Source organism: Rhamphochromis longiceps, linkage group LG6, assembly GCF_057381845.1.
Source record: "Rhamphochromis longiceps isolate RC_006_pf linkage group LG6, R_longiceps_female_GT1.1, whole genome shotgun sequence".
Classification (NCBI taxonomy): Eukaryota; Metazoa; Chordata; class Actinopteri; order Cichliformes; family Cichlidae; genus Rhamphochromis; species Rhamphochromis longiceps.
Genome location: NC_140562.1, coordinates 31,781,659 through 31,802,421, shown reverse-complemented (window position 1 = coordinate 31,802,421; position 20,763 = coordinate 31,781,659). Strand labels below are relative to the sequence as shown.

The following is a 20,763-nucleotide window of genomic DNA, read 5'->3' as shown; positions in this document are numbered from 1 at the left end:
CAAACCATGAGGAGTCTGATGGGGTCTTCTGAGAGGGTAAACAGCAAACAAAATCATCTGGGAGTCACATTAAAACCAGAAAGAGTGATTTTTACTGTGCTGCACCTTTCATCTTCTTCGAAAATAAACTTTTAATCTACCGAGCAGACTGTACATTAGTGTGGTGATCGAGCACGACATTTAGCTTTCTGTACACGACGGTAAAAATGCCAATAGAGAGTCTACTCCTCTGCCTTGTATCCTGTTTGCCCTCCACAAAACAATAAAAATTACATATTAAAAAGAACCATAAAAAAAACCAAAGACAAATAACATACAAAGGACTAATAAATAAATACCAGTGAGAAAAATACACTGTTGAATCATCTTCTTGCTCTGTCTCACAGATTTATATGATTGATAAAATAACTGCTGTGACTCTTAGAAAATAAGGAAAACACCCAATATTCTCCTCCTGTCTGCACAACAATCTGCAACACAAAACAAAAATAAAACCATCACAAGTGCAACATCAGTCACAACAGTCTCAGCAATTAAAAAAGAAAAAGAAAGCTCTGGTGTTTTACCATCAGCTCACTACTAGAGCAAACCAGAAAGAATAATAAAAAAAAAAATAAAATAAAATAAAAAGGGACAAAAAACCCCAAACCAAAACACACACAAAAAAAAAAAAAAAAAAAAAAAAGCACACAATTTATGACCCAAACTGGGGTAACAAGAAATAAACTGATCATGATATCTGATCAAAAGGAAAACAATATATAATAACAATCAAAATAATAAAAGAAATAAAAATACTATCAGACTTTGAGTTCAGAGGTCATCTTTTATGTGGCGGTTTGACAAAGGTGGACAGACCAACTACAGCGTAACGGGAAAAACCAACTGCTCCACCTCGCCTATAAAAAGGAAACCTTTAGAAAGACGGACCGCCCCGCTCTCTATCACCCACTTATTTCCTTGTTCAATTTGGTGTCATCTTTGCCCTGAATAATAATAATATTAACAACAATGATAAAAACAGTAATAATAGTAATTGTGATGATAATAAAAAATAAAAAATAAAAGCTAATAATAATAATCACCATCAATAAAAGACTTTTGGTAGACGATTAACCATCACGCACACTCTCCACGCGGCTAACTGAAAAGAGAAACTGTGCACACGAACGAGGCGAAAACAGGACAAACACTGTCTGCTAATAAAGATCCAGCTCCTCCTCATCCTCCTCAACACATAGTGACGGGTCTGAAGTGAAAAAGCATGTTGGGGAAAAAAAAACCAAACAAATTCTCTTTTCCTAATTACACAAAAATTCAACTTTTTTGTTGCAAAAGCAAAAATACAGAGTACACGTGTAAAAATCATAAATAAGAATAAAGTTTTGTGCATCCCCGTCCCAACCGACCATTGTCTTGGAAGAAAACAAAGAAACAATAAAAACAAAACAATGGCAGTTACAGCGGTGACAATAACATGCAATCGATATACTTTACAGCATTGATCTGTTACCTCCCCCTTCGCCAAAACCCCCCAAAAACAAACCAACAACAAAAGACAAAAAAAAAAAATACAAACCCCAGTCTGACCCCCCCCTCGTCCCTCCCCGACCCCAATACATTCCTTAAATATTTGTCAGCTCATTCAAAACATCTCTTTTGCTTTCTCGCTGAAGCCGGTGATATTAATCACACAGGGGGGGAGGGAGGGAAGGAAGGAGGGAGGTGGAGCTCGAGAAGGGGGGGGGAGGGGGGGGGGGATTTTTTTTTTTTAAAAATGCATCGATGCCAACTCTGTATGTACACGAAGCATCTCCCCCCCACCTCACCAGATGAAAGCAAATTTTAAAAACAAACAAATCTGAAGCAAGCTGACATGGTTTGAATGACTGCATAGTGAAAATGATATTTGGTTTACTTACAGATGGGGTTACAACACGCACACGCGCACACACAGACTCCCTCACAAGCTAATATACACATAAAGCCACTATCGGCAGTAGCCAGCATTGCTGTGTAGAATGGGATAACTTTATACATTTGGTGTGTGTGTGTGTGTGTGTGTGTCTAGTTTAGTAATCAGATGTTTAATCCCCCCCGACTCTCACACAAACACACATACAAGCAATTACATGTGACAGGATTTAAAGGTGGTGTGTGGCACCGTCAGCCAACCAAGTGAAAATGCACACCAACGGCACGGTCGGCAAGTGTGTGCGCGTGTTTGTGAAATACATGTCAGCTTAATAACAGAGAACCTCGACAGCGGGAGACTGGGTCCAGCTTTATCACGAGTTAGCCGAGGCACACGCATGCACGCACAGTTTGAACACTGAGCGCTGAATAGGAAGTGCGGCGTGTACTGCCGAGCTTGTATTTGAAACTGCACCGATGAGAAGAGCTCAGGCTGCTGTGATGGCAGAGCACCAGAACCAGGGCTGTATATAATAGTTTTGAGGGGGGGGGGGGGGGGGGGGGGTGTTCACCCGTCGTATGGAAGTGTGCACCACTTTAAATCGGTTCCAGCTCACATCCGGTGTCCGTATGACAACCAGAGAACGGCTGAACTAACGGAGTCAGGCCAACTCCACCTCACATCTGCTCAGAGGCCTGGGTCAGTGAGTCAGGATCAAGCCGGGTTTTTCTGCATCACAAAGCTGGCCCACCTTTAACTGGGACTAATTAACATGATCGGGTCACTCCGCAGTCATCATTCAGAAACATTTAACAACTTGGAGCGAGCTTACCAAGCCAGCAACCTAATCAATCAGCATCTACAGATAAAAACCACAGAAAGACTCTAATTGGGTCTGAATTATCAATGAGTGTATTTTAAAGACGCAGCATCATCTGTACACGACATTAAAGGTCCGTGTGTGAGAATATTGGTTATAAATCAAACATTAATTTCAGTTTGTGTTGATGAGTCTTCTTAAATTATCAGGATTATTTTAGCCAAGTAAGGAAATATGTGCTTCCAATTCCCATTATGCTTTATTTTCTGCATTATACAGATACTGTAACACTGGATAATCACTTTCCTACATATTTCCTTATATGGTTATAAGGAGGTGGGGCTTAGAAGCTGAATCTATGCTGGGGCAAAATCGTGCAAAGCTACTCTAGTTGATTCTCTTACTAAAAATATGGAGTTAGAAATGAGCACAATGTCACTTTTAATGTTTTACATTAACGGTATACCTCTTAACCTTTAACACCTTTTTTGCGGCTTCAATAACTTGACTGAAGAGGACACACTCAGATCGGTAAGCCCAGAGCTAACAGAGCCAGTTGTGTAGCAGCGGTGTGACACCGCTTATCCCGAACGGCTAACATTCAGGTGCTCAGTGATGCCAAGAGTCAGGTGAGCTCAGTTCCTGACTCAGGCCTGCGGTGAGTTTGAGCCAGCTGGTCATGTATTATTGCACCAGTCTCCCTCTGTACTGTATATGACACATACATGGGACATACTCCCCCCACACACATACACACACATCCTCTCCCACTAGCTAGAGAGATTTCATATATAATCATAGCTAAGAGTAATCAATTATAATGTCAATAACAAGACTCATAATGATAACAACAACGCTCTTTCGTCTTTTTGTTAAGTTGTGGTCACCTTTGGTGTGAACTATCAAGGTTGTCAAGCTTGCAGGGGACCTGCAGACAGATGGAGGAGTGGATGGACAGAGTGTTGGATGGATGTGGCACAAAGCATCTGGACAGACAGACAGACCCGCCCAACCCCCAAATCATATCTACACTGTACAGAGTAGTAGTGTGTAGTGTGGCATCAGGATATGACAATTAACTGCTTTCAAAACACACAAGAGGTACATTTGAGGTGAGGCGTGAGTTAGTACTTGCGTGAAGCCAACCTTTCTGCACGTCCTTCTCTAATCTATCCAAGCTTCTCTCACTTGCTTTTGCTCTCTTCAGACTTGCTTATTTTGGTAACACGTGTATGGACATTGCATTATTTCACTTATTTGGCTTAAAAGAACAAGAATAAAATATTCGTCCTTTGGGGAAAAGAAGTGACAGCAGCGTCTAACGCAATAAAAAAAAACAAAAACAAAAAAAAAACAGTAGCAGCAGCAATGCAAATAAATAACAGTCCGAACAGAACAGTAAACGTCACAAACGCAACAAGCTAAATCGCTAAAATCAGAATTGGTAGGTTGGCGTAACACCATGAAAGCTCTTTACAAACCCCCCCCCCCCCCCGAAACAAACAAAAACAAACAGCTAGCCTCAGAGCTCAGCACTCCTGTGTGAAACTGCTTCCTCTCTTACACTTACTTCCTGTCACTCAGCTTGTCTCTGACTTTCCTTGAACTTGCCACCACGCTTTCTTTATCCTCCTCGTCACCTCACGTTGCCCCACCCCACACTCATTTCTACCATCTTGACAACATTCCCGGACCCCTCTCCGTCTCTCTGACTTCGCGTTTCCCCCTCTCAGTCATCGCCTCTCCTCTGTTCTGTCTAACAGCGATTTGGTGTTTGTGGGATGTAGTCTGAACATCTAGCATGCTTTGGCTGTGGTCCCGCAAGAAGGGAGATATTAGCGCTCTGCTCAGTCGGCCTATGTAGACTTGCACTCACGTTTACACAGTATATGTACACACATCCTTTAAGCTGGGTTCTCAAACTGTAACTCATGTGCCAGTGGTCAGCCTGTTTTCTTTTGTAGAAATAAACAGGGAGTGAAAAAAAAAAAAAAAAAAAAGAGCTTTGAATGGGGATTTTTTTACCTAATCAATTAAAGTAATTCTGCAAAAGGTAACAACTCCTCTTTTTTCCACCTCCTAGTCATCTTTTACATCTTGACTGTAACAATTCTTGGTCTCAGTATATAATAATGAAACCAAATCAGTCCAGTAATCCACTGTGCAGCTGAAGAATAAAAGGAGAATTGGGGGAAAAGAAATGACTCCGATAAATCAGCAGAAATTAATGGCATATCATTGATATTCATCCAAAAGCTCGGTAAAAACAGGATAATGATCCAATACAAGCAAAATGGAATTACAGGCCCCAGCCTGACAGTTTTAGCCTCCTAAAAAACACACCAGCACTGCTCAGACTCTCCTCCGTGGATTCTTAATATCTGAAGGTTTGCAGGAGCAAATCTAAGTCTCTCGGCCTCCGCCAACAACCCACGTGCAGCCTTTGGTCTAAGAACACTGTGGAGCACTACGGAGGCAGAGAGGTGGACAAAAAGGAAGAGGTAGATGAACAGAGAGTGAAGTAAAGAAATGCTCCACAGGTCATAAGATCTACACCTTTTAAATTCTCTGTACAAAACCCCCAAAAACGCTCCCATTTTTTAAAATCACCCAGCTGCTCTCTCTCTTGTAACATTTGTTAAATCTTTCAACTTTCAATCTTCCAGAAGAAGTTCAAGCTACATCCACACTAATACGTTTCATTTTAAAACGGCGTTTTTCATTAAAAATCTCCGTCTACACTAAACACGCCTGTAACACTATATCACGCTGATATATCGCATACAACGTGAACAAGTGTGCCAGTGTAAACAGGAAGCAGAGGGCCGGTAGCTTCAGGAAAATACTCCAGAGCAACAAAGCCAACTGCAAGAAGCTTTTCTGCTTGGACAAATGAGGCGAGACGGCTTCTGAACGTAACACAAGAGACTGTCGCAGTTTCCAAGCTTCTCCCTGTACTGTTCACATTCATGCACAGGGTCTACTACAACCTAGCTTGATTGGAAGTGGGCTCTCCATTACAAACCACACTCTTTGTGTCTTTCCAAACTTTGTGCATGTTTGGATTTTTAAAATTGGCTCATAATTAAGTTACATTACTGCTTTTGTTGAAAGTACAAATAACAGAATGACACGTGGCTGCTTTTTGTAGTGTTTTAAATGCCTAAATAAACTGAACTCTGATTAGTTCCTGATTAGTATTGCAAGTTCCAGCTTATGTCTGACCAATCAGAAGGTACCTCATCATACCCTGCTGCCTAATTTACAGACCCGTTAACAGCCAAATGTGTGTGTGAACCTGGGCTATAGACTGGAGGTCGTTGAATGACGGAGCATGACCCACTACAGCCTTGCTGTGTGGATGTTCATCGCACATGTAGTAAAAACTACACTTTTTAAAACAAAAACGTCAGTGTGGATGTACTCGCGGCACGCATCGATCACCAAAAAAAAACAACAAAAAAAACAAACCCGTCTTCAAAACAATACACGACTTATTTTCTATAAAGCTAAAATGCAACGCTAATTTTTTTGTGAGTGTTTTTCATTGTTTCTCCCAAACACAAAAAATTATGCTATTTAAAACAAACAAACAAACAAAACAAAAAAAACAAAAGCCTTTCAAATTAAAAGCACAGCCAACAGATTAATCTGTTCTCGTTTGTGTGTTAGAGCTGTAGTGTGAAGGTGAATTAACGAGGAAATACAACCTCACTATTAAAAGCCGGTGAGTGAGTCGTTATAGTTATCCATACATAGAAATGCTCACACTGACATATACACACGCACACAGACACACTACATATAGATACAGCCTGAGAATGTGTGATGGTAGAAACACCTGAAGAATCAGAATTGCACCAGACTTTGTTCTGTCCTCTAAATCGTTTATGTACAAGAGCGGCTTGTTTTTGCTGAAGTAGCAGATGCTTTGTTCCAGTGTGTAGTGACTACTCTGTTTACGAATCCAATTGCTTGGATCAATGTCGGCGACAGACAGACGTGTGTGTAAAACTACTGAAAAGAGGAGAAAATGTAAAAGCATATACAAGCTACACACACAGTTTGTATGTGAGTGTCTGGCTGCAACACACACTGTGACGTGATGATAGCGTGGTGAGCGCTAACAGTGTCTAAACCAAATGAAGCTCACTACAGCGTGCATCCCCCCCCCAACCCCGTGTCTGTCTGTCCAGATTCAGCACCCTAATAACCAGAACCACCTGCGTCAGCCATCCATCCCTCTGTCGCTCCATTGCTTAATCTGTCCATCCAGAGTCCTCCACTGAGTCTTCGTGCCTCCCTCCTCTGTGGGATCTTCAGGTCTCTTCTTCCCCAGGGGACAGATGGACAGACGGGATGGGTGTAGCGCTTGGCGTAGCTGCGGACGGCTAGACTAGAATAGACTGAGTCTGGGCTTGGCAAAGCTAAAGCTAGGCTAGTCTAGCGTACGGCTAAGCTGACGCCAGGCTGGTCGAGGCTAGGCTACCTACTAAAGAGCGAGTGGAGTTGATGCTGATGGCTGTAACACTGGCTGCTGCGAGGCGACTCGGTGCGATCCATCACCACCTGAAACCAACCAGCCACGTCTACGTCGAGCACCTCGTAACGCCGAATGAAACTATGCTCCTAAAATGGAGGAGAAAAGATAAATATTGCATTTACCTACAGTTGTGCTGTGAGTAATTTAAAAGATCTGGGTCGACCATTAGAAAAAAAGGCGACTCACCAGCAGCTGATGGTATTTTGGCCTTTTTCTGTGATCCTTTGTGAGGCTATAGAGAGATAAATGCATTTTACGCAAATTTTTAATGAACTTAGCATCAATGTTATTTCTATTGCACATTTTGTTACAGGAAAATTAGGCATGTGTTTTACAGAAGTACACAAGAGATCAGAAAGACTGAAATACAAGACAAATAACAACAAAACACCCATTTAAATATACACAAACTGCACACACATTCGTGCACACAGATGAATTATAAGCCTGAGAGAACAGAAACATTTACTTTTAATGTGGACACAGCTGTCCAGTCATCACCCTGATCACATGATGGCTCTAGAGTGGACTGCTGTCAGTGAGCACCAGCTTTACAGTGGAATTTTCACTCACCAGTCTTTGACAAAGGACTGGAAGTCGAGGGAGAAACCCATGCCGAGAGGCAGAAGAGGAGGGTCCTCCTGCAGCACTTTGGTCAGAACCTCAAAGTCTGTCTTGCAGTTCTTGTAGGGAAACTGTCCTGTAGCCAACTCCACCTGGAAGAACCACAAGCAACCTGTTAATGCCCTCAAGTGATCTACAAATAGAAACAAAAACATTTCTGTCACTTTGTACTTTGGTTTTTGAGCCCAAGAGTGAACTTTTAGATTACAGTTTGTGTCAACGAATACGCAACTCCAACCGTTCCTATCTGGTTATAACAAACTATACTCAATTTAAAAAAACAACAACAAACATGATAAGTAATAAGACAGAGAATCTATAAATTTTAAACATCACAGGTCAAATTTATGCACTCGTGTTGTGTTGCAACGTATTTGCTAATCTAAATGGTTGGACATGAACAATTTTAGTTTGCGCGCACACACAAAATGCTACACGCTGGTCTACACTACTTGTAATCTGACCTACTTAACTCCCAGTATTCGCAGCCACTAGAAACCGATGCAGTTATGACCACACTCGTTAAAAATGTTAGTCAATTTGCGACATGCCGTTATTACCACATCTTATCGCTGCATCACCTCATGCATCACAGCTGCACATTCAAACAGCTGTTTTAATGTGAATGGATCTGCCGTTCGGTTCTTATTTTGCAACTGTCTTTCAGTGTCATCGATGTAAATATTACGACCAAGGGCACAGACTGAAATGACAGACTTACCAGAGAGATGCCGAGGCTCCACACGTCTGCCCGGATGTCATAGTCAGGTTTGGTGGGATCTGGAGGGTCTATTCTTTCAGGCTGCAAGAACGAGAAAAAAAACAGAAAACAACAAAAAAAAAGAAAAAGAAAGAAAAGAACAGGCAACACTAAGGTTAGCTGTCCCGAGAGTGTGCATTGTGTGGAGTGGGATTTCTGCAAGCACAGCCTCATAAACACTCAAAGTTTGAACACGTTCAAGTCTTGTGCTTTATCTTACACCATCGTGACAGTCACCACTAAACCTGCTCTGTGGTTCCCTCACTTAGTTTGTAGTCAGTTCGTTTATACTTGATTTATTAAAATCTTCTACTCTCACCAAGTTATCCTGCATAGCACTGTCCACAACAAAGCAGCAATAACAGGTTATCAGGGTTGAATTCTAAGACACCCGAAAATTAAAGTAAACTAATGAGACTACCCTCGTTTGGGGATCTCCTCCCAGATCTGGTTCAGGGCATCACTCAGCTCCAGGACAGCCTGAGGTGAAGCCTGGTGGCATCAGACTCAAATGTAACATAACTAATTAACTGAAACTAATTAACAACCGTCTCGGCTACTTAACTGACCAGATCAATATCACAGAAGCTTAACCGACTCGATGCTAAAGTGTGTCTACAAGTTTTTAAGCAGTGTACACACATCCCCTTAACGGCTAGACTGTGTGTATGTGTGTTTTCACTTACTGCCATGTAGGCAGCACAGCCGGCACTGCGGGTCTTGGCCTTGGAGTCGACGAGGCGTCCGCTGATGCCGAAGTCGCACAGTTTAATCTGACCTTTAGCGTCTAACAGGATGTTAGAGGGTTTGACGTCCCGGTGGATAACGCCGTGTTTCTCTTTCAGGTACAGCAACGCTTTCACTATCTACATAGGACACACACACACACACACACAGATTGTAAGAACAAAAACGAACATAGGAGCAGAGTGGTTTGTGTGTGTGTTCCTGCCACTTACTGCCACCGTCATCTTTCCGAGGATTCGCTCTGGGATGGGACCCTGGATTCTCTTCTTTAGCTTCTCAGCACAAGTTCCCATCAGCTCCATGGCGATGAATACATCCGTCTGCACACATACACACAAACACACAGTTAGTAGCTAAGGTCTGGGAGCTTGGGAGTTCACTAAAATAAGAGTCAAAAACACCCTGGGTGCAGATATATAAAATAAACCTGGGGCTGCACTGTTACAGTACTATAATTTTATTGCTGTGATTACAAACAGTTAAGTATTTTGGGAACACCCACGTTGGTCACTATGGCGCCGTAGCACTGGATGATGTAAGGGCAGTCATGACTCTTCAGCACCACGTCCAGGTCCATCAAGATCCGCTTGTTCTCGTCTTTGTTTCCTGTGCGACGCATTTGCTGGTGACACACAGACAACGTAAATGAACACAGGCACTACTCCGAGTGTAGGCTTTAATAAAACAAAGGCTCCCCTGGTGCTTTGACTGACTGCCTTATTATTAAACATCCCAGAAGGGCTACAATTAAATGATCTCATTAATAGCGGGTTTGTTATATGGGGCTGTAACTGCTCCTCTGTTGGTAAACTATTCACAATTAAAGTACAAAGGAAAATTAAAACAGTGAGACTACACTGAGCAGAGCCTTGAGTGCCTTCAATCTCTGGCTCTCTGTTTGGATTTAGTCCCAGTATTTTGATTATGGTACCTGAAGTTAGAGAATGTGTGTTCCCATCATCTACTATGAGCAGACAAACACGTCTGGACTACAGTTAGTCCAAAAAATACTCACATTAAGAAGCGCAGTTTTATTCAAATTGCAAAAACCAAGATTAATAAAATATAGGCGTTCATACAATAAAGGACAAAGTAACTGAGCTGGGATCCACATTTCAGCCGGCCAGCCATCCAAGAAAAGGAAATACAAATAAACGTGTCCATGTGAGTGTTCACAGCATCTAAGCTAAGTCGCCATAACGCTGTGGTTTCAATCTAGTCCAAAAACTTCTGAGAAGCAGGGGTATCTGCGCTGCAGCAGAACCATGTACGATTGTGTTTAGCGTGCAGATATTTTCCACGGTTTACAAGCACAAACACGACTGCAGCTGAGGAGTCGCCACAGCGGGTAGCGCCACGTTATTTAACTTGGCTGATTTTTACGCCGGATGTCTCCTCCTGGGGGTCGAAGCAGGGATCTTTCACGAATCACTACATTTCCTGCCTCTGTCATTAACATTTTAGAAATGTCACCATTATAAATTTCACACAGTTTGATAATGTCATGAAAAATCTATTTTTATCTGCAGCTGCAAACACTTTAAAGACGGCTGATATTTGAGAGCCAGTATCAGTAATTTCCTGCGCCTCTAACTTTCTGACAATGGGGAACAAAACGAATGAGTACAACTACATTATGAAGTGATGTGATGAACCAGGCGTGTCCATCCATCTATCCTGATCCGGGGCTGGGTCCCAGCTTCACTCTTCACCCGAACCCCTTTATGAGTAAAAACCTTGACGTTGAGGTGAAAGTCACCAGGATTCAAACTTGTCTGAGATTTTACACATACATACATACATACATACATACATACATACATACATACATACATACATACATACATACATACATACAGGTAAGAATTTCAAAATCCTACATCGCCTCGTTCTCCATTTATTGCATTATTATCAAGTCTTGCAAAGACAAATGCAATATTTGTGTGTATAGTGTTTAATTTTGATCAGTTTTGAATTTTTTTGGCTTGTTTTTTCTTTTTTGCCCATTTTAAAAAACAAACAAACAAAACAACTATCTTACTTTGACCGCAATGACATGGCCCGTCTTCTTGAATCGCACTTTGAAGACTTGTCCACAAGTCCCGCTGCCGATCTCCCCCTCGCTGAACAGGTCTGTTACCTCTGCTGGATACCGCTGAAACAACATTTCAGACTCTGTGTTTCAAGTATTTTAGTGATTCAAATGTTAAAACAATACAAATACAAACTCTTTAACAACCTGAAGACTTTCTGCATCATGCAGCAACAGTGAACTGCTCTGTGATACTTAAGAACAAACGCTTGGATCTGTGGATCAGCCAAGGCTAAAGAATAGCAGCACACAGTGAGAAGATGCGTAATTGCCTTGCTTTGTTAAAAATAAGTCACTGTTGACTGTGCTGCAGTGAGTGACAGCTCACTGAGTGCATTATGTAGCAGAGCCTTTGGGCTAATGAGAAGAAGAACAAACAATCTGGAGAGCAGTAATGAGTCACATAATTTTCTCAAGCATCTTCAAACTCCGACTGGCACTCGGTATGAAACTAGACCTGAAGGCTGGAAGAGGGAGAAAAAACACACAAACTAAACAAGGCCAGACATTGTTCAGCAAACAGCAGACATGCCAAGGTTGTTGCTGGTGTGCATGATGCTCTGTTTGCTGTCTGTGCACTGCCCAAGAACATGCTGGACGTGGACCCGATTTAACACTGTTCTCTGTGCTTATTTATTTATTTATTAGGTGGACCTCTTCAACTGCTCCTTCATGACATTTCTAATCAGCCAATCACATGGCAGCACTTAGGAATGTAAACATGCTCAAGACAACCTGCCGAAGTTCAAACTGAGCATCAGAATGGAGAATTAGGTGGATTTTGAACATGGCATGGTTTTGGATGCCAGACAGGCCCTGTGACATTACAGACCACATCAAATCATCTCAAACTGGTTTCTTTCAGTGTACTCAAACGACCTCCAGAGTCACAAGGTCTCAATAGAGGACCTCTGGGATATTGTGGAGATTTACATCACAGACCTGCAGCTGACAAATCTGCAGCAAATGTGTGACGCTGTCACGTCAACATGGACCAAAATCTTGAAGGTTTCCAGCACCTTGTTGACTAAGAGCACGTCTTTGGACTGTGGGAGGAAGCCGGAGAACCCGGAGAGAGCGTGCGTACAAACACACACCATGTAACCTGTAAGTATACCGCACCGCAACTAACAAATACGTCTGGCTTAATTTCTGTATATTATTAGCCAGTTATACCACCCTGACCTCACCTGATCTCAGAGGCTAAACGGGTTTGGGCTTGGTTCCTATTGGAAGTGGGAATACCAGGTGCTGGAAGCTGTCGTAGAGCAAATTATCTACTACTTGGAAGGTTTGCAGTTTGATCCCTGCCTATTCCAGTCTGCATGACAAAGCATCTTTGGTAAACACGTTGGGAGTAAGTGTGTGTAGACTCAGATGTAGAAAAATGTGCTTACGTGAATGAGACACACCGATTAAAGTGCTATGAGCACTCAAGTAGAGTACTTGAGTGCTATATAAAAACCAGTCCATTTACTATTTATTATTTTCCTACTTTCTTTGTAGTACAACTAACCAGGCCCGTTAACAGGATATAAATCTTTGGGGGGAAAAGAGGTCACAATTATAGCTTGATTCATGCCTGAGTGCCAGACGCTATTTTTAAAAACATTTTTTTTTTTATTGTTTTGGAAGAAGATTGAGCGTTGAGGTTTGGTTGCACAGACAGCGTTTGCTAAAAAGCGTCAGCTCACAGAGACACAAAGCAAAAGCCACATCACGTCTGCGTCCTCATTCTTAGTTTCACTTCTGTAACTACAACGTCTCTCACCTGCCCGTCGATCTTCAAATAACCCGTCTGTTTCATGATCTCCTGCAATTTCTGGTCAATCTCTGCACTGCAGGGGAGGCGGAGGACAAAAAGGAAAAGAAATCAGTGTCAGGAAATGCAACAGGAAGTGCGTACAACCTACGCTGCCAGATGAGAGACCTGACTCATAAATGGAGTGGATTACTGAGCGTCTCTTTCACCCACACTCTGCATGTAGATCCATAACACACAACACAGAGTGTGCATCTACTCTCTGTGTTCCTTCTTTGTCTTACAAATTAATGGGAGTACTGGGATACTCCCAGAAAGGTTACTGATTTTTTTAATCAAAACCATTACCATTTATTATAGGACCACGAGGACACAGTAAAACCTGTAAATGCTTTTTTTTCCTTGTAATCAGAACAGAACATGCTTAAAATGTGAACGCACTTCTCTAGGCTCTTCTGTAGGCCATACGGAGGCGTGGGCAGGGTTAGCATGTGTCGTGGGCGGCTGGGGTACGGGTGGTGCTGGGGCGAGCTCTCTGAAGATGACGAACGGCTGCCTCCATCGTTAGCCAGGGGCAGCTGGAGCGCTGGGGGAGAGGGGATATGAAAAATTAGACCCTGAAAGGAGAAGATGGATGATGATGGTACTGTTGCTTAAAGGGATGGTAGCTACTTAAAGCTGCTGACCACCAGTAAAGAAGGCGATAATGTGGCGTTTTTAATGGTATTCTGACTGTTCTCTGCACAATAAAAGAAAGATATGATGCTTGCTGAGGTCAAAGAGTTTGCTCATTACATTGCTATGACCTAGATCCTGCACATTATTTAGCCATTACTGGAACTTGTTTTTTTTCTTTCCCCTCCTCTTTGAGCGTTACAGCTTTGTTTTGGTTCCGCTGATGTCCTGACCAAACGTTAAAACAAACAGGACGGTTATCTCAGAGCACTATTCTCAGACAGAGAGAAACTGCACAGATTTAATGCACAGTTTGGGAGTCACAGTTTGTTTTTAAGAGGAAAACTACAAGTTCATTACAACACGGGTTTCATTTTTACTGCTTCAGGCCGCGATTTTGAATATGAAAGTATTTTACTCATTACAGATCTTAGAACGAAGCGATCTAGCGGGAAACAGTACAAGCACAAACCCCTGCACCAAAAGAGGCTGTTAATTAGCCTGCGCTGCAAAGGAAAACCTGAACCAGGGGTTAACCCTGTAATGAGGAAGCACATATTTAATGTGTCCTTAGATTGCCAGCAATTTCAGATTTTATCAAGTACTGACTTATCTTAATTAGTGGTGCAACGGCTCACGGTTGATCCATAATCCAAACCGATCCCACTCCACGGTTCGGCACGCACGTGATCCGAAGATTCGAAAAAGAAGGAGAAAAAAAAAAAAAAAAAAGTATGTGCATGGTGCGCGTGGTGGGTCTGTCAAGCGATAGTTATGGCCAGTGCTAGCGGTCCAAGTGGAGGAGCAGAGAAGTTATCGGTATTTAAGTAGCCCTTTGCTGCCCAATCCGACCGGGCTAAAGCTATTACAAAAGCTATTGGGGTGTTTAGCTGCAGACAGGAGGCCGTATTCCGTTGTGCAAAACAAGGGGTTTAAACTATGATGAACGTGCTTGAGCCACACTATGATGTCCTGTTCCAAGCATGTATGAGCAGGAAAAGTTTAAAGTTATGGCTGAACTGTCTCAGGCATCTTCTGTTGCCCTAACTACTACAACTGGGTGGACCTCCAGGGCAACGTAAGCTACGTGACCGTGACAGCTCATTATATCACAGCGAAGTGCGATATAATGAGCGGTGTGTATTATTGTAGGGTCTACCTTACAATATAAAGCGCCTTGAGGTAACTGTTGTTGTGATTTGGCGCTTTATAAATAAAATAAAATTGAATTGAGTGGTAGATACAAAGCCCTGTACTGCCCTATACTGTACCATAATTTTTTTTAAATAATTGCGTGGAATGAGACTAGAGTTGAATGTTTTTAAACAGGAAAAAAAAATACTTCAATAAGTAAATAATTAAATGTTCAATTTTTGTCTTTTTTCACTGATCCGAAAATTGATCCGATCCGTGACTTAAAACCGTGATCCGATCCGAACAGTGAGATTTTTGATCCGTTGCACCACTAATCTTAACCATAAAACCAACTGCAGGAAAGAAAACCTAAAACATGACCAAAAAAAAAAAAAAAAAAAAAAAAAAAAAAAAAATAAGGCGACAGACTGTAGTATCAAATAAAAGAATTATTATTTAAATAAAGTCAGGCAGCATTATTTAGCTTTTCCTGGCTTGAAAGGGGGACTAAACACATGAATGATTAGTGAGAGCAAATACAAGTGAGAAGTCACATTTCATCTTATTTTTCTTTTGATAAATTTAAAAAACTGCAGACGATTTTACAATATTTTGGTTAAACTGTTAAAGCGCTGTAGGTGTGGTTTGGCTGCAAAGGAAATCAAGACGGTGAATACCAGATGCTTCTAGCCCTTTATAAAGATAAGTCCAAATCATGCATTCGAAGACATGTTAAAACGCCACCAGCCATGTAATATCAGGTTCATATGCAAAACAAGCACAAACTCATCCTCAATAATAGACGTATTAAAGAATTTCAGGAAGAAACGATCTGCAGTAGTATTAGTACCGGTCATGCACCAAATTCTCAGACAGAAAGTCAGCAGCTGCAGTGACCACCCTGAACGTAAATATTATTACAGACAGGTTAACAGCAATCTCCCATCATCGTCTTAAAGGTTTGCAACCAGTATGCAACGTATCTCAAGGACCATGCAGTGTTGTTGTTAATACGATTTGGAGCTTTTTTGTAGAGAGCCAGCGGGCGTTTGGATCCGTGAGTCACCTGTATGAATGAAGCCTGTAAGGGGAGAACCAGTTAGTGAAGGAGAGGAGGGGGTTAGTGTAACAAGAAAGGAGGATTCAGGCGGTCTTTGGCACAAATTGCATCTCCACAGTTCGACTGGCTCCAGATGGACGGATGGGAGGATTGATGAGCAGACAGAGCGAGGGAAGGGAGAGACGCACAAACACAGATACTCGCAGGCACTGCTGCACCGCCTCCTGCTCACACAGTGCCGCTGTAAAAGGAAGGGGAGGGTGCCAGAAGATGAGAAAACACACAACAGCAAACGATCCGATGTGAGAGAGACAGAAGAGATTCGGCCAAAACTGCATAGCACAGACTGAGGCTGGAAGTCAGACAGACAGTCACTCTTGGACAGGAAGGCAAGTCTTCAGTCGACACACAAAGAAAACAGCGAAGAGGGAGAGGGAGGCCGGAGTGCTCGCAGCACTCCTGCAGGCCGACCAGTGGGGATGCTGGATTAGAGACTGTGTCAAACAAAACACAACCCCCAAAAAACAAAACAAAAAAACCCCATCGTGCCGTGCAAAAAAGCCACATGCACCGTGATTCTCTGCCTCCAGCGAAACACAGGTTAATCATCCGACACATGTCCACACACACACACAGTGAACATTAACAAATACCAACACTTCCCTGCCACTGACACGCATTCACACAGAGGGAGGAGCAGAGATGGAAAGATGGAGGGATGATGTGAGTGTAGAGGAGGTGTAAATGACTGCTGGGATAAAATAACAGCGCTGGATTCATAAACAGGGATTAAACTGATTCAGCTGTAGGATGACCACACGAAGCAGGGACGCACCGATCCAGCTTTTCCAATTTATCTGCGCTAGCTCACTGTAAGAATCACAGGCTACTGTGCATAGCTCTCATTTACAGTTGTCCTTTCCTTCTCTCAGTCCAAACGCACCTCCTTTCACCGCTCCTCACAAACCCGTGTTGGATGCGGAGCTGTCAGGATACAAGTGAAGTGAAATGACAGTATGGAGTCGATCCCTGCTTTGAACTCACGTCAGGAAGAGTAATCCAGAGTAAAAGTCAACCCAATCAAATATGTGGAGCTACCCACCACCCCGTGTGAATAAGAGAGCTGCTGAAAGTTGCTTCAACAGAGACGACAGAAAACACGTTTCTTTGTATGAAGTCCAGGAAAAGCTTCCACACAAGTGTGAGACTAAACAATGATAACAATGGTTAGAGAGAAAAAAAAAGCATTGTCTTGTTGGATCACAGTATTATCACCATTATCCAATATTTAGATTGTATGATCGGCGCATCCTTACTGAGTAGGAAATAAAACTGGATGCTTATATGCTGGCCTGCTGATGGTAATCCATATCTTTCACATAAGTTACTTTTATGAGTTATTCAAAGTCTATTCTAGTCTGCCTAGACGATATAACCCCATATTAGGTGGTGGTCAGATTTAACACTAGCCATTTGTAAACACAGTATCATATTTCTCACCATAGCCCTATCCATTCAACCTCTAAATTAAACTGGATGTTAAGAGAAACGTGGAGAACGTCGTGGTATCGAGGTGTTTTTTAAGCTTTACTTGCAGGGCCAGAACGAAGAAAACTATTGAGAATGTGAGAAGCAGCCAAAGTTATTCTTGTCTTATAGGTCTAAAGAAGTGTGCATTTATACTAAAAACAAAAAACAAGAAAGAGAGAAGATGAAGGAAGAGGGAGTGGATGATGCAATGGAGGACAAAGGTGTTGGTAAGGTGGGGGGGTGCAGTGGCAGAGAGAGCGATGGACTGAATGATACCTGCACGCTGGGAAGGGGCTGGAGCAGGACTGAGCTGGATCACGATGACTAGACGGAGGAAAGAAAATACACACACACGCACATTAGTGCAGTGTTCTACGGAGACAATCGCACATCTTTTGCACACACAAATCATAAAAATCCCTCAAAAACAAACAAAAAAACCTCACCACACACACACACATCACTCGCTCATTTCTTCACAACATAACTTGAGTGGTTTAAACTTAAATTGAACTTTTTCTTATTGTCTATTAATCTCATGAAGACTAAAATCAATTACATTGCACATTAATGAATCATAGTGTTTCTTATATTTTCTTTGGCACTCTTTTCCCAGGATTTAAAATAAGGCCACGTATTGAAGGTTCAAGAAAAAGTGGGTCAGTAGCTTACTGTGTCACTTCATATGAAACCAGTCAAATCTGAAAAAAGCTCCATCAATCAGCTGTTTTTTGTCCTTATACAGTAACTTTAGTGTATTTACTGAAACCATGCAAAATTTGACCATCATTCAGTAAATACTCTGAGGTACGGGCTCTTAAGTACACATTGGTGGGTGATTTCACAATTTTCGCCTAAACCGGAAAACTGCAGTATTTAAACACTGGAGGAATCATATTTCGATATTTTGTCCAGATATTAGACTGGTGCATCCTAATTCTGTAGAAAAGAACATTTTATCTCCAGTCAGTACAGAGTGGGGATAACACTTATCTTGTTGTAGTTTTTAAACAGTTATTGTTGTTATTCAGTCAATTTTTATGTGACCATTGCCTGCATTTGTGACGCTATCAAGAAAATAAGGTGGATCAAAAAGCACAGAGGGCCTGTCGTGTTGGAAAAGTGTCATGATGGGTTTTGCATGGCTTCATTAGACATTAATGACGCCAAAGTTAAAAACAAGTGATTCTAATGGAGTCAATCAGACTTTTCATGTAATAACACAAGGTGGAAAAAAGCCAATTTTGCACCTTTGTTGGCAATAAATCAAGCTCTAATCTCGCAGAAATGACCTTTATCACCAGGATTTGAATCCAAGGGAGCAGATTTTTAGGAGGTTGTAGACTTCAAATGAGATTTCAACAATAAGAAAAAACTTCGGATTTAACCCATTCACTCTCTTTGTGACAACATAATCAGCTTCATAACAAACAATTCAAATAACAGGAGGAAAAAGGTTTGTGGTCTCGAACCTAATGAACGGACAACAAGATCTGCAGGAAAAAAATGGGGTTCAGATTGCTAACACTTTGAAAGTCTGCTGGTAAGAATGTAAAGATAATGAAGAGCTTTGGTGTGTAAACCACAGCAGAGGCAGGCTGCAGACCTCCCTGCTGCTTGACTTTTCGCCCGAAAGGGCCCCAACATCACTGCTAACACCAGCTCCTGTGACACAGAGTGTTTGTCCACTAACACCCGTGGAACGCTTCATTCAATATATGTGCGACAAATCTCAATTTTCACAAGATTTGTTACGTCGCACCAGTGTTTGCCACAACAGCCAAGCCGTAACCTACGTTAAGTTAACGCATCCAGAGCTAGCGTTATTTAGCCTGCTCAAATTAGCATGTTTCGTCAAGATCAAAATGGCAACTAAAACAAAGTCTATGGCAAAAATCACGATCAAATGTACCGCTTGCAGGTTTTCAGAGTGTATAGATGCTCTGCGGCTGACTGGCAGGACCACAGCTTTTCATGCGCAAACTGAAACTGCATTACATTTTCTGACGCTGGGCCCCGCCACAGACTATCAGAGCGTCTGCTAGCCTGCTAGCTTAGCATGTTTGACAGGACAATCAAAACAGATTCAGGGACACGTCTACCGGCAAGATGTTTCGTAACATCGCTTCGGTTTGTATACTTTTCCTTTACGTTACTCACTACAGAAAATGTCCCACTTATTTAATTATTAATTTGGCAATAAAATAAGCGGGCCAGCCTGAGTCTGTGTTTGTTTATGTAGCTAGCCTGTTAGCATGAAGGTAGCAGCAGCATAACAGCCCCGACTCCTTCACTCCGCTCCTCTCCTCTCCTCTCCCCCCGCTCTCCGGCCCCGCAGCTCCGATCTTTCCCCCTGCTATTCTGGCCGTTACCGACACCCCGGTCCTCCCCAGTGGACACTCACTCGGCCTCGGTCGTGACCGCTGTGGACTCATGTCGATGTTGAGGTCGATTCTCCGGCGAGCTTCTTCATTCTCCTGCTTTAGTTTCTCTTCGATTCGCGACAGCCTCTGTTCCAGCGACGACATCTTGAAAAATTGAGCACCATGTAGTTCCCAGCAGAGCTCTCGACTCCCCTCTCTGGCAGGCAGGCCAGCAGCACACTGACTGACTGACTGAATGACACACACATATACACACAACACACGCGCGCGCACACACACGCTGCAGTAACACGTGTGTCCTAAAGACCCACTGCCACACTCATTCTTTTTCCCCCATAGATTTTTGGTGCCCACCTAAAGAAAATCATAATTTATACCCTAATACTGCTAAAAACAAATATTCTTGGTAGCAATTACCAATTAATTACCCATTTTCAGGATTGGAAAAAAACAGTTACTGGGCAGCAAGCAGAAATCAGAGTTTGTTTGCATTTTAGGACGTGCACAAAATGCACGTTTAGGTGTTAATTTCAGTATAATTTGTAGCAGCAAGACTGAGAGGGGAGGTTTAAAACTGGTAGTGAGACTAGACCGGGTTCGAGTCGAATGCTGCTGAACAGGTAGATTACACTAGGAGTTTATAGTATGTACAACATCCTCATTGTTACAGCAGTTGTTTTCAGTACTTCCACCCCTCTATGCATGAAATGAACATCA

The 20,763-nt window shown here is 42.3% G+C and overlaps 1 protein-coding gene across 2 annotated transcripts; it reads right to left on the bottom strand.

Moving 5' to 3' along the window:
• Positions 1-120: 120 nt before the first annotated feature.
• Positions 121-20,258, bottom strand: map2k7 (mitogen-activated protein kinase kinase 7). 2 transcript variants are annotated; one of them, XM_085410238.1, is made up of 12 exons: positions 20,067-20,258; positions 17,939-17,986; positions 13,705-13,849; positions 13,273-13,339; positions 11,451-11,564; positions 9,912-10,031; positions 9,622-9,729; positions 9,349-9,528; positions 8,624-8,704; positions 7,852-7,994; positions 7,465-7,510; positions 121-7,364 (listed from the first exon to the last, which is right to left on the bottom strand). In XM_085410238.1, the coding sequence occupies exons 1-12, from the start codon at positions 20,188-20,190 to the stop codon at positions 7,221-7,223; spliced, it is 1,320 nt and encodes a 439-aa protein (XP_085266364.1). In that variant the 5' UTR covers positions 20,191-20,258; the 3' UTR covers positions 121-7,220. The 2 variants fall into 2 exon arrangements, with proteins under 2 accessions (XP_085266364.1, XP_085266365.1); XM_085410239.1 differs by lacking the exon at positions 17,939-17,986.
• Between the last annotated feature and the right edge of the window lie 505 nt (positions 20,259-20,763).

Coding starts and splice junctions, on each gene's coding strand:
- map2k7 (XM_085410238.1), bottom strand. CDS start 20,190: ATGTCGTCGCTGGAACAGAGGCTGTCGCGAATCGAAGAGAAACTAAAG. Junction 13,340..13,704: donor CTACAGAAGAGCCTAGAGAA/GTGCGTTCACAT, acceptor CCTCCCCTGCAG/TGCAGAGATTGACCAGAAAT. Junction 7,365..7,464: donor CAAAATACCATCAGCTGCTG/GTGAGTCGCCTT, acceptor CCTCCATTTTAG/GAGCATAGTTTCATTCGGCG.